This window comes from Thermobia domestica, chromosome 1 (assembly GCF_964235325.1).
Source record: "Thermobia domestica chromosome 1, izTheDome1.hap1.1, whole genome shotgun sequence".
In the NCBI taxonomy this organism is placed as follows: domain Eukaryota; kingdom Metazoa; phylum Arthropoda; class Insecta; order Zygentoma; family Lepismatidae; genus Thermobia; species Thermobia domestica.
Window position 1 is genome coordinate 228672894 of NC_137454.1, and position 12160 is coordinate 228685053.

The 12160-nt window shown below is 33.7% G+C and overlaps 1 protein-coding gene across 2 annotated transcripts in view; it reads left to right on the forward strand.

The window, feature by feature from the left end:
* The first annotated feature begins 2145 nt into the window (after positions 1-2145).
* Positions 2146-12160, forward strand: part of LOC145694517 (lysosomal alpha-mannosidase-like) — a 217194-nt gene continuing 207179 nt past the window's right edge. For both annotated transcript variants that reach the window (XM_081770839.1, XM_081770831.1), the window contains exons 1-2: positions 2146-2282; positions 11544-11646. In XM_081770839.1, the coding sequence (XP_081626965.1) occupies positions 2190-2282; positions 11544-11646 (196 nt within the window). In that variant the 5' untranslated portion in view covers positions 2146-2189. The remainder of the gene's footprint in view (positions 2283-11543; positions 11647-12160) is intronic.

The window sequence follows — 12160 nt, forward strand, 5'->3', positions numbered from 1 at the left end:
GTATAACAAGAATACATTTACACAAAAAATCAGAACATTTTAAAATACATAATAGCAAAGCAAAATATTGGCGTTATATACATAAATTACCTTGGCCAATGATTTTTATAAATTACCATAACGATACTAATATTATGTTAAATACTAATATAATTATCAAGAAAAAATATATAAATTAAACAGGTATACACCAGAGGTGCTATAGCATGTTGTAGGTGTTGTCTTAAAATACCCTATATATATCCATCCCAGACCCGAACCCCACCTATGTTGAATATTTGATCGAGATCGGCCTGGTTGTTCAAGAGTTATGAGGTCACGTAGTTACTTTCATTAGATTGGGGAATATTTTGCTGTCGTTTAAGGGCGGTTGCTTAACGGGCCGTACAAATAGCCCCAACTTCTCATATCTATTATAATCAAATTCGAGACAGAAAAGAAAAAAACTTTTCATTACAAACTTTGATAGCTAGCATGAGTTTTTGCTTTCAGTGGGAAGAGTTATATGTATATGTTACTAGTAGAAGAGAGACAGAGACAAACGCATTATTTTGGCCAGCATGGAAAACAATGTAGGAGTATGTTCATAAGGTTGTAGGAGTACACAGTGTTACATTTGAATCTTTTGTTTTGAGGTATGATTGACGAAACACTGCTATGATAAAAGTAGAAGATGAACTGTGCAATTATATTTGTACTTTAAGATGTGATTATTTTATTCTCTTTTTGATACAGATAATTATTTTTAGCGACCTTACGTTACAAAACGAAGTATGCACTAGAAAATCATCGAAACTTACCAGTTATAATAAGCACAGCAAGGTGTGTCACTAATATGAAATAATGTTTTTAGTTTAATGTCTCACGGATATGTCCTTCATGTTAAACGAAACAGATGATTAATGAAATATAATGATTGTGAGATTACTTTTTATGCTTTCGGGAATCGAACCTGGAAGTACATGCACCAGAGGACATGCGCTAAAAACTAGACTATCAGAGAAATAAATGTATCGTATTCGCCACTAGGTGCCCTCATCTTGACTGGAGGGCGACGGTTATGTGAATAGTGATATTGGGAATAGAGTTACGTCTATAACTGACCTGCTTTGTCGCGTTGTGTGTAATAATGCCCACCCTACCATAAACAATTGCATGATCTTTATAATTGTAATATAAGGATAGAGAGATCAGATTAGTAAATTTTGCTAATATTATCGTGTAGTCAGATTCTGACAAGAAATACTTATTTTAAATATTTTATTTATTATACCTAGGTTTATTTCAATTTTGTGTACTTTATGCCAGTTTATTTATTTAACTATTTATTTTGTCACAACGTGCTAATGTACGTGTTGCATACGGTAGAGCCGATCCTGGCTACTGTAAGTCAGTAAAACAGCAGTCACATGTATATTTTCCAGTGATTATTGCCTCTCGGCATTTGCTAGCTATCCTGGACCAGTTTTCGGTATTTCGGTTTCGTTCGGTATTTTTGGTTTTCGGAATCATTTAGTATTTCGCTAGCTTCTGTTTTTCGGTATCATTCGGTACTTCGGTTTTCCAATGTATCGATATTTTCCGGATTCGAAAAAAAAAACGAAAGTCAGCATTTAAATGTCAATACCGAACACCTCTACCATAACATCCATGTCCTGATGGATATGGAATTAGTCTTATAAATCCAGCTAATATCGTGGAACAGTCTACTATCGAGCTCTTTGTGTTCAAGTATACACGGTACACCCACTGGAAAACACTGCTTTAAAAAAAACTTGACATTAACTTAATTTAGGCAATCATGAAGCTGAAGAACAATGAAAAACGATTAGCTACAAGTGATTGGTTTGCAAAAATAGTTACAGCGATAGATCTATCGTAAAGTCAATTGTTTCCATTTGTGACGTTCTGAAACGATAGGTCATTAAACATTCATCTTTCGTTGTCAAGGTGCTTCATAATTCTGTGATAGATACTCCTCTACACAATGATTGCGTGAATAGTGTAGATATGTTATCAGTTTATTGATAAAATTTGTCGTGACCTGATTGAAATGAAAAGAACATGTATGTTGTACACAGGTGGGGAAAGTCCGCAATCTTTCTTTTTTATCTAAAAAATGAAAAAAACATGTCTAACTCTTAAGATATTTATTATACTTGTAATATGAAAAGAATATGTAGTCGGCTATGCCATTTTGCACTATGTGGGTGTTCTGTGGTGTTAGCTTGGTTTTAGCGCTTCTAACTTTGAGCGCAAGAGCTGCTTCCTGTGGCTTGCAGGTAGGAATAAATAAGATAATAAGTGTTTAACGTACTTAGTATTCTTTTAGAAACCGTTATATTTTATATTTGTATTTATCATCAGTGGCGTATTTCCGATTTTGTTTCGGAGGGGGCTCTTTGCTAACTTTATTCCTGGAAATGTAAAAATTCTCCTTCTCATTCTGCTTGTGCTTGTGTTTGCGATAATAAGTGTTTAACGTACTTAGTATTCTTTTAGAAACCGTTATATTTTATATTTGTATTTATCATCAGTGGCGTATTTCCGATTTTGTTTCGGAGGGGGCTCTTTGCTAACTTTATTCCTGGAAATGTAAAAATTCTCCTTCTCATTCTGCTTGTGGTTGTGTTTCGTTCTCATTTGAGGCTTTCACCCCATATTTATTCTATGCCGAGTTAAACATAGCGTTTCAATATAACGTTTATCAGCTTTAATACTATAATAATTGAATCTGATCGAAAATCTCGAACCCCCACTCCTACGCATAACCTTAAGTCTGTCACACTACATTTTTCAGCGAGCGTGTAACTAGGAGTATTTTATTACAAGTAGTAAACCCTTATGAATATATATATATATATATATATATATATATATATATATATATATATATATATATATATATATATATATATATATATATATATATATATATATATATATATACACAGGGTGCGGCACGTAAAACCGGCCCGTCGTAATATTCTGGTATATTGTGTTTTTGGCAACACTTAAATAATCTACCTTCCTACCAAGAGATGGCGTGTCGAGGTCGGGTCGACTTACGTGACCTCCAGCAGTCACGTGCAGCCGCAGCCAGTGAAACTTTTCGAAACCAGTTGAGAAAAAGGCCTCGTTGTGTTAAGCCGGGTGAGTGTCAGTGTGTGATAATGCCGTATTCGATACCCGAGCGTGTTGCCATTGTTGAAGGGTTCATTCTCACTGGATCTTTTGTGAAAACAAAGAATTTGTTTCGGGAGAAATTTCCAGGACGTTCTGTGCCAGCAAAAACCTCCATTCAGCAATAGATTGAAAAATGGCGGCGTACAGGATCGGTTCAAAATGCTCCCATGAACAGACGACCATCTGTCTGCACACCTGAATTAAAGATGCAGGTGGAGGAGATAATGACAAGAGGTCCTCGAAAGTCAACCAGGAGATTAAGTCAACAGGTTTATGCGAGTGAGAGAAGTTGCAGACGTGTTTTAAGGGGACTGAAGTTAAAACCGTACCGGATAAGTGTTGTGCAAGAACTGAAGGAGCCTGACCTGCAGAAGAGGGTGCATTTCTGTTCATGGCTGTTGGACAATGTTGCCAGTGGTTTCTTGGATCCACTAATGCTCATCATGAGTGACGAGGCGTGGTTCCACCTGTCTGGGTACGTAAATTCCCAAAACAACCGGTATTAGTCGACAGAAAATCCACACGCAATCCACCAGGTACCCTTGCATGATGAGAAGATTGGTGTTTGGTGTGCCATTTCCGCCACACGCGTTATAGGGCCCATATTCTTTGAGACGACAGTGAACAGTGACGTGTATATGGGAATCCTGGAGAAGTTTTATACACACTTGAGGAGCGTCAGTTATGTTACTATCAGCAGGACGGTGCAACATGCCACATATCAGTTGCATCATTGTCCCTTGTGCATGAGATGTTTACACCAGAGAGGACAATCAGCAAAGGCTTGTGGCCTCCTCGGTCACCAGACTTGTCCACGTGTGACTTTTACTTATGGAGACTGTTAAAGGGAAGAGTATACGAAACAAATTCACACACAATTGAAGAACTCAAGACCAGGATCCAGGATGTCACCAATAGCATTGCAACACAAGAACTGACAAGGGTATATATGAATCTCCTCAATCGTGCTCACATGTGTGTTGAAGTGGGCGGAGGACACTTTCAGCACCTGCTGTGAAGGTGAGTAGTCGCAAAGGAAATATTATCTTCATTGACGTTAATGAATTTTATCTAATATATATATATATATATATATATATATATATATATATATATATATATATATATATATATATAAAAGGAAGTACTTCTGATTTCATGGTAATCCCAGACTCAGAATATTTTATCTGAATTCAATGGTTGAACTGGAAATAAACTAGTAGTGGTATTTTTATATGAGCAGACCCCTGATTAATATAGCTACTTAAAGAAATTATGAAGAATATATTTTGACATTTTTATGCTGATTTATGGAATTTCGATTTATTACCGTTATATCATATCGGCTCATCCTGTCTTTATTCGATCACTGTCTGAATTCTCTCATAATATCTGTTGCATACGGTAATAATGAAAAATTTCCAAGTATTTATATTACATTTTCAGAACGCAATGGTCCATAAACTGAATGTGATATATTTTATTTTAATTCTATATTTAATATATCTATACAGCTATATATAGCTTTTTAGGTAAATAATCGAAATATTATTAATAAATTCCCAAGCTGGTTTACTTCATATTGTGAATTACAGAGATAAATAAAATATATTATATTGAGTTTATGGACAATTGTGCTCTAAAAATACAAGTATAATGTATATAATTGTAAAATATTTATTTTTACCGTATGCAACAGAGTTTATAATGAAATATACACATATATCTATTAATATTTCAATTTTGATTGAGCTCGCATTTGATTCAGAGACAAATTAAAACCACTTTACAAATATATTCAGCAATACATTGTTTTTTAGTTTCCACACAATTACTTCCGTTATACTACTGTAATGAAACATTCGTTTTAATGTAAAACAGAAAACTGTACTATTTATTTTAAAATAGACTCTATCTTTACGTTGACAGTCTAGATCAATAACTTCTTTTAACACTTTTGAAACGCAACAGTCTTAGTGCAATCTTTCAGGGAATAAGGAGACAACTATTCTCTGAGAATGTCTGTTTTCTTTGTTGATTTGAGTTTTGTAATATAAATAATATTTTATACTTTTTTTTTTTTTACATAAACGAATTGCGCATACGAATCTACATAGCTCTTCCAATCTTGATTTCAACGTGGAGCAGTGGTGCTATTCAGCCGGTTCATACCGGTTCGCTAGAAACGTTTGTTAAATCAAGTGAGTTCGTAGAACCGTTTGTTATACGCAGACATAACAGTAAATGTTATCCAGTTATACCCAAGACAGTAAAATTTAGTTTAACTATTTTTGTTTTTAGAAATTCTTACAAGTAAAGAGTTAAACATACGATCTCTGAGAACAAAGTATAAACGCTTATTTCTTAATCTGAAATGCTCAGATATCAAGAATAAGAACTGGTATCACATGAGTGTAGAGGTGAGGATTATTTATATTTGAAACTGGTACATTCCATTATCAAGAATTGTTGATCCATTGCTAGATTAAGGTGTTTCCAATGCTTTTTGACAACCATCTATCTTAGATGATTCCTTTCCAAGATATTCGCACTGTTACCTAATTTGGTCACTACACCTTGTAGGCTAATGTTATAATGCTGTGTAGGTTGCTACTTGTGACTTGTAGTACCAAGTAAAAATTTTGCTTTTGTCTACTTTGTATGATTTGCTTCCTAAGAGTGTTATATCTATCTACCTACCTTCCATATCCATCTAATATATATATATATATATATATATATATATATATATATATATATATATATATATATATATATATAAGATAGATTGATAGATAGATAGATAATGATGAGTCTGCTGCTTCTATATACGGTTATACCGGCTAGGCTAGAGGTGATGATGATGATAAGAAATTAGTGAAATGGTGGAAATGGAATGGGAATGGTGGAATGGGAAGAAACGGGAGAACTGAGAACTCCGAGAAAACCCACGCACATGGTGTTTGTCCACCACAAAATCCATCTGACCCGAGCTGGGATCGAACCAGAAGCACCACGCACCAAAGCTGAACGGTCTACCATTGAGACACCATGGTTTCCTGTTGTTTATATGTGCTTTAAATGCAGTGTATACGTATGTACCAAAGATTCACTAAAACCAATAAATGACAAATATCCTTCCACAGTAGATAAACTTATTATTTAAGCTTTAAATCTGTGCTGTTAAGCTCATACGATCCGGTCCGATAATAATGTGCGGTTAATTTCATTTTCCAATTAATTTCCTCCAAAGAAACCGGTCAAGATTACACTACACTGGGCACAACTCATACAAAATTTTATACCACCCTAGATGTTCGCTTGATTTCGAGTGTCTTATCTGCTGGAAGCGCGTCAAGTGCAAATTTCAAATCTTAAACTGTGAGCTCGTTGATGACTATATGGTTAGCGTAACCTCCAGTACATAATACCAGGGTTGAGTTCCAAATAAGATCTCATCTATTTCACATTTCACCTTAAGCTGTAGATCCACGTCTCATACAGCACCGGTACTAATATTAATTTAAATTCCAAGTTGAACTGTAGTTTCAATTTTATGGAACTAGGAAAGAATGTGGAACTAGAAAGAAACAAAGAATTATATTTTTAGTAACCTAATATAGAATTTCAAGTTTATATAATACAATGGTTAGTATTATATTTCTACAAAATATTATTTGCAAAAAGATACTTATGAAGATTCAGGGAATGTACTAACAAACGTTTTTCGAAAAATAAATGTACTAGTAAGCACAGAATAATATTACTGTAACCTTGCCCTTGTTTCTCCGTTCTTATCTTATCTGTGTTAGGAATTGATTTAAGTTCATATGAGGTAATGAAACAAGATATATATTACAATGAAACAAGATTACAAGAATAGAGATAAGCCTAACGTTTGACGGCAAAGGTCGAAGCCATTCTATTGATTATGATGGGCGAGGAAAACCTACTACCTTTATATTTAAGATGACCGCGGTGGCTCAATGTTGGAGCGTTCACCTCTGGTGCATGTGGCCCTTTGTTGGATCCCAGCTCGCGCCAAGTGAGCTCTGTGGTGGACAAACACCGAGTGGGTGGCTTTTCTCCGGGTTCGCCCGTTTTCTCCCGCTTTCTTCATTCCACCATTTCATTCATTTCTCATCATCACCATTTCCTTTAGTCTAGCCGGCATAACCGTGAAACTGATAGATTTAATTTAATTTAATTTATATTTAAGTATTATTCCAATGAAATTAGCTTATACGGTTTTAATATAGGGTGAAGAAATTTAAAAGGTGAATAGTTTTCTCTACTTTCGCAATGTTGTTGATTAGAATATCAAGTACGAATTGGAATGAAATTGTATGAAAGGAGATTAAAAATGGTGACCGAAGGAGTGACGACGCCAGAGTAGGGGAAACGTTGCAAGCTCAATCCGTTGGCAAGTCCTGCCCTCGAATCTAGCTAGACATTTTGTGTTGTGGTATAGGTCAAGTAAAATAAAATTACTGTTTTTCGGTATATAAAAAAATAAGTCTCAATAAAAATAATCTCCGTACTTCTGCTTGCCCCTCCCCAACAATAAATTCAAGTTGACATAATCGCAAATGCCTTTAGGAAAATGAAAAGTAGCTATAAATATCTGTTTTTCAGTAAATAACCCAATTTAGCTCTAAGTAAGGGTATAAAAGTAATGCGATAAATCGTAGTCAATTTGAAATCTCTATTAGAACAGTATAGACCCTACGAAATTTTATATGGTTTAGCATCTGCATTTATCTTTGAAATATATATAAGTACTTATTTTAAAGATAAATGTGGACACCGGCAAGGGCTTTTTGTATCGATATTGGCAAAAGAGTAAGTGAGTGTTGTTGTTTGGGTACTTTCCATCCTTAGTTTGCTGATATTTTCATTTATTGAACAAACTCAAGATGATCAAACGTTCAAATTTTCTGCACCATCCAAATATCACGAACTTTCCTGATAGCATACATTCTAACAAGGAAACCGATTCAAGTGTGACACGAAATTGTGGACAAGTTGTTAGAAATTGTGAGACGTTAAGGAAGATGCACGAAGGCAAGTAAATGTGGTATTGAATTTTGAGATGAGTAGTGTGGCTTTTACCCGGGGCCGGAAAAAGAGGGGGCTATGATGAATAACAAACGCCAGTGAGACGAAGAACAAAATTGTATGATATTACTTGGTAATATATCACGTCTTTAGTTCGTAGAAAATGAGCAAACGTGATATGAAAATGTATTAATTATATTGCCAAATGAACAGAGATGTTATTATGTGACCAAAAGTACAAGGTTATATTCTGTGCAAAAACGCTACAGAAAAACAAATCAAATAATATGAAACATAAACACATATTGTTGCAAACGTAAGTACGACAACATGTAGTTGTCTGATATATATTGCAACACAAAGTATGAATCAGTAAACAAAAATAGTATCTTCCACTTAAAAAAACGAAAACCTGTACGCCTTATACTGTATGCCACATACATTTCCGATCGGTTAATAACTGTAGAAATTATTAATGTTTGGGAAGTTCGGACGGCCACCATTTTTTTTTACATTTTTCATCCTATTTGACTGATGATGCTTTTATTCGATTCAGCGTATCAAGAAACCTGAACATAGGTACCTGACACGCCTATTTCAGGCAACAATGGAACTCCGGTATTTTCACCTTCCCCCTAAAAAGCATTCTTCCCCTAGAATTTTATGGACTCTTCGGTTTTGTAACTCTCATGTCGTTGATAAAGGAATTCTTCATTTTTAAAAGTCTAAGTTGTACTTTCGCTACATATTCAAAAATTCGCAAAATGTCGGAAGATAATCCTTCCCCTTATTCCTCTATTTCTCTGGAAAGGTTGAGATCAAGGGTTTTCCCCTCTAATGGTTTAATTGTACACAAAAACACTTCGTTTGCTCATAAACTCGTCCACAACTTCGTGTCACACTTGAATCGGTTTCCTTGTAAGTACATATCTCTGTTAAGTAAAGATATGTTTGAAATGCTATTTTCAGTAATAAATTACTATTAATTATAATCTAATGATTATTACGAGAGCTTTCCAGTTCGTTTCTAACGATAATGTGAGTGACTTTTGGCATTGATTGCCACAGTATGAGGCACGTGGAGAGTGATATAACTTTAGCGATAGTGAATACAGGTTTAGAAGGATAAAAAGACGTTGAGTGAAGAACTTTTTTAACATGTATTACTTAGTTAAACATATCTTAACTAGCTACATACAGTTCTTCGTGGGGAGTTATTTTGAAAGGTCACTTTCCACTCTAATTAACTCTGATTAAGAGAAATTCAATTGAAGGTTTTGTGAAAATATTTCATAACTAAAACCTACTCTTTCAAAATGAAATGAGGATAACGAAAATGCATAAGACACTGCAGAATGCCACCGTAATTGTGGTCAAGGAGATTAATTTGGAAATTTCACACTTACCCGAGAAGTTTTGTACTATACAACAAATTTCTTAAATTGTTGTCGACAACACCTTGGGGATCTTTAAAAGCATAATCGGGGGTCTGCACTCAAACTAAATTTTACTTACCTTCATTACGGAAAATACGAGTATAGCAATCATGTTGTGAAATACAATTACATTTTTCTAGCTATTAATTAGGCTTGTTTTCACAAATCTTTGAAATGTAGGCACTAAATTTGAGGTTATAAGAATTTCTATAGTGAAAATTAAATAGATTGTATACATGAAAATGTTTACTTACCTTCTTGTAAAGGAATAGTTAGGTTGCAGGAAAAATGCAAATCATATCAAAGGAGTCCTCGAAATCACTAAGCTTAAGGACAGTTGCTATAGAATACATTTCAGAATCAATGTTGAAATGAAATGTAGGAAATGTAGAGATTGATTAACCACGTGATTAGACCATTTGGAACATTCGTTTCAAAAATAAATAATTCTATATTTCTGTTTTTACATGTGGACCTAGATTTAATAATATTTTTATCAGATTCCTTCAAAAAGAAAAGAACAAAGAAGAAAATTTGACACAAAAAAATACGGGAAGAAAAATAACATTGATCCAGAAACATGCTGTATTATGGTATCATCTTTTCGCGGAAACAAGAAACAGCAAATTTTACACATACTGAAAGTGAAATAAATATGTGATATTTCAAAATCAACCTTTTAATTGAAGCGAATGATGGTATATATTCTTCGAAACCATTAGGTTCAAGTTACAAGTCACCAATGAATAATCTGACAACGGATCTGTCATACGAAGAGAAATTATAAATTTATTTAGAAATCCCCGACGGAGTGCATCCTGTCTGTAATTGTAATTGATATTACAAATATCAATTACACTTCATGGAATTTCAGTTTATATCCTAGCTTCTTATTGTCTCCATGCAAATTTTCTGGAGAATATGTTAAAACAAAGAAAATAAAGAAAATTCAAATTGCTTATAAATGCAATAACATACAAATATCATACTTTCGCAATATAAATGAAATAATGATCTTATGCACAGCATATATGTATTACAAAGATCAAAAATGCATTCATACTTCCAAAGTTTTACATCCTACAACGTTAGATAACCAATAGTGGAGTAAAGGTTAGTTGGTTAAGAATTAAATAAGACGTTCTACAAGTAATCTAGTTTGTTCGAAAGATGTCAGAGTACCAAACGGAAAAAAGAAAGAAAGAAAGAAAAATATCCAAAACGAATGAAAAGTCGGGTAGAAGACATCGTTTAATATGCACAGAGCGATTGATATAATGAGAAAATCACTAACTGTAAGAGATCTATTTAACCTTAGACATACCAAAGATAAATCAGTGTTGGTCAAACATTCATTTTATTTCACAGATAACAGTATTTTGTAAAAATCTCTGAACGTTTACATTATTCGTTTCAACATTATCTTCACTTTTGTTATTTTTCAGTTTTAATATACTGAAACTTTACATAAAAAGAAATCATAACGTGCAGGATGCTTTGACTCTCATCTTTGTTTTGCAAGAATTTCTTTTATCCACAACACCATCATAGTTTTCATTTTTTTAAAATGTATTATTATTATAATACATTTACACATTAAAACTAATAAGAATATTTTCCGGTGCTATATTATTGGTTTCCAGTGTGTTTGAAAAATTCAATGAAAAAGGACAATGTAAAAAAGTAAAAACAAGATGTTCAGTGAGTAAAATTTAACTTATGAAAATTATTGTATGCGTAGAAAACATGTCATATCTTTCAAGCGATTTTGCTACAGTCGTCGTTAATCATACGTTTGATTATTGCATGTAATTATTTTTTATAATGTATATACTGATTTTTGATATGTTTGATGTGTTTCAGTCTTGTCCAGAATGGAAGCCCGACATGATAAATGTTCACCTGGTTCCTCATACACATGATGATGTGGGTTGGCTGAAGACGGTTGATCAATATTACTATGGAGGTATGTGTAAAATTATGCAGAACGTTTAAGGAAGTATTCAATTTGCTTACAGTAAGTTATAAACGTGTAGTAGATCCTTAATAAAGTGTGTTTCGTTGCACAATGTGAAACTACAGTAAATTTCTAAACTACGCGAATTCGACGTTGAAACAGCTTCCGAGTGCAATAGAGGGATAGTTAAAGATGAAATCTATTAAGCAGTCTTACTAGAGAGATGCAGGAGACGACCGAATCTATTATAAAGAAGATGAATCAATTACAAAATAAGTTTGTCGGTTTATGTTACAGTTTTGCTTTTATGGCGATAAAGATTGGAACCGGAAACTGATTATTTCTGTCACTTTAAGATTGAATAGAGGGTTAACAGTGGAAATGAAACCTATTCTTTTAAACGCTTAATCTATTCTGAAAAACTAGTTCTCTTTGGTCAGTGGAGATCAATATTCATACCAGAAATAGAAGTATATTTGACACTTCTGATTTTCATAAAATAGTAGGCTACATGTAGAGATGG